This window comes from Amphimedon queenslandica, unplaced genomic scaffold, assembly GCF_000090795.2.
Source record: "Amphimedon queenslandica unplaced genomic scaffold, v1.1 AMPQUscaffold_11907, whole genome shotgun sequence".
Taxonomy (NCBI): domain Eukaryota; kingdom Metazoa; phylum Porifera; class Demospongiae; order Haplosclerida; family Niphatidae; genus Amphimedon; species Amphimedon queenslandica.
The window spans coordinates 9,698-11,360 of record NW_003547854.1 but is presented as its reverse complement, the minus strand read 5'-3'; the positions used below and the strand labels follow the sequence as shown (position 1 = coordinate 11,360).

Here is a 1,663-nt window from a genome sequence, read left to right as displayed (position 1 = left end):
CTCGAAGGGCCAGTTTACAAGGACCGGCATTGTCTAGACAGATTAGTATATCAAAGAAATCTAAAGTCAGTTCATACTAGTATACTCTTGTAAATTATTAGTATATTGTTTAGGTTGATAATGCGTCAAGTGAGTTCAATTAGTTATGCATTTTATTTTTAAAATATTGATTTTATTGTAGAGACTGTCTGTAGAAGGAGCTTGTTTAGTCTGAATGAAGTCAAAATGGAGGGAGGAGAGAGAAGCAGCAAAGGAAGGAAGAGACATAGGGAAAAGTCAAAGGGTGAGAGAGAGAGAGAGGGAGGGAGACAGACAGAGAATTTACATGTAAATTGTTTCTTTCTCAAAGATGATGTAGTTGCAATGGAGACACCTGTCAAGAAGCAAGTAGAAAACTATCGTCTTTTCAAATTACAAAGAAACAGGTACGCCCACACCTCGTTATAATAATTATAAATGAGCCCCTCCCACTAGAAGTAAACTAGGGGTGGACTCAATGGAAGACGTGTCATTTATTGATGAATCACCTCAACGATCATTTTATTCCTCAAAATTAAAATTAACTAACCAGACTGACATACAATTCAATACACCTCCATATAAACCAAGTGGAAATACAGGTACAGTGTACAAATGTGCATCATTTCCTTCTACAATGTACATTTAATTGCTTCTTTCTTTTTTCTTGTGTTTTTTAATTAAATAAAGCTACATGTATAGTTAAATTATAGAGCTGTACTTTTAGTTTGACCTTTCACCTTTAGTTAACTAACCAAAAATATTTTAATTTGTTATTATGTGTCTGAAATATAATTTTAAAGGTTGAAACTAAAACTAATAGATTAAGCCAGTAAAGCTACACTAGAATTAAATTTTGTAACTAAACTAAATTAGTAAAACTACTACCGTACTATTAAGTAGATAATGGATTACTTCTCTCTTTCTCCCAGTACTCAATAAGGATCCTTCTCCTGCTGTCCTTCATTCATTATTACATGGAGAATGGGTGACACCCTCTACCACAGACACCACGCCCACTAATAACCCAACCACACCCACAAGATCTCGAGCCCCGCCCCCACCACAATCCCCCGACATGTTCACTGATAATATTTTAAGATCCTATGCCAGTGCAAGGACTCTCACTTACTCTCCTCTTGCTGCTGCTGGTTTTAAAACTCCTATCAAGTCAGAATCTTTTAGTTCAGACCTCTCTGTTCCTACCACTCCTCTTCGCTCTATTTTAAAGACTCCAGACAAGACCACGCCCAAACGAAAAAGCGTTAGTTTTGGCGAGAGTGACGAAAGTGTGTCGATAGCAACAATGTGCGTCCCACTAGAGGGTGACAGTGCTTCAATGATGGCGTATAATTTGAGTACTCCCACTAAAGATAGAATAACTGATTTTAAAGGATTGTTTTAAAATAATTTTTATAAACAATAAAAATATAGTATTTAATTGATACTCTATGTTCTTGAAGTCAATTGCCCTCTATGATCATTGCCCTATGAAGTTATCATTGTATGACCACAGATCACCTATCTAGTAGGAGTGGAAATAATTAATGGATTGTTATTTTTTTCACTCTTGGCATAATTACTGTGAATCTAAAGCGATCATAATAAATAAGTTTTGAACCTTTATTAGAAGATAGTAATGCTG

General features: G+C 35.4%; 1 protein-coding gene across 1 annotated transcript; it reads left to right on the top strand.

Annotated features, from left to right (window-relative positions):
• Positions 1-6: 6 nt before the first annotated feature.
• Positions 7-1,451, top strand: LOC109588727 (uncharacterized). Its single transcript, XM_020004843.1, has 6 exons — positions 7-65; positions 114-129; positions 182-283; positions 350-425; positions 475-620; positions 951-1,451. The coding sequence occupies exons 3-6, from the start codon at positions 226-228 to the stop codon at positions 1,421-1,423; spliced, it is 753 nt and encodes a 250-aa protein (XP_019860402.1). The 5' UTR covers positions 7-65; positions 114-129; positions 182-225; the 3' UTR covers positions 1,424-1,451.
• The last annotated feature ends 212 nt before the right edge of the window (positions 1,452-1,663 follow it).

Excerpts from the sequence above, each read along its gene's own strand:
- LOC109588727 (XM_020004843.1), top strand. The coding sequence starts at position 226 with ATGGAGGGAGGAGAGAGAAGCAGCAAAGGAAGGAAGAGACATAGGGAA. Across the intron at positions 284-349 it reads ACATAGGGAAAAGTCAAAGG|ATGATGTAGTTGCAATGGAG; the intron begins GTGAGAGAGAGA and ends TCTTTCTCAAAG. Across the intron at positions 426-474 it reads TTCAAATTACAAAGAAACAG|AAGTAAACTAGGGGTGGACT; the intron begins GTACGCCCACAC and ends CCCTCCCACTAG.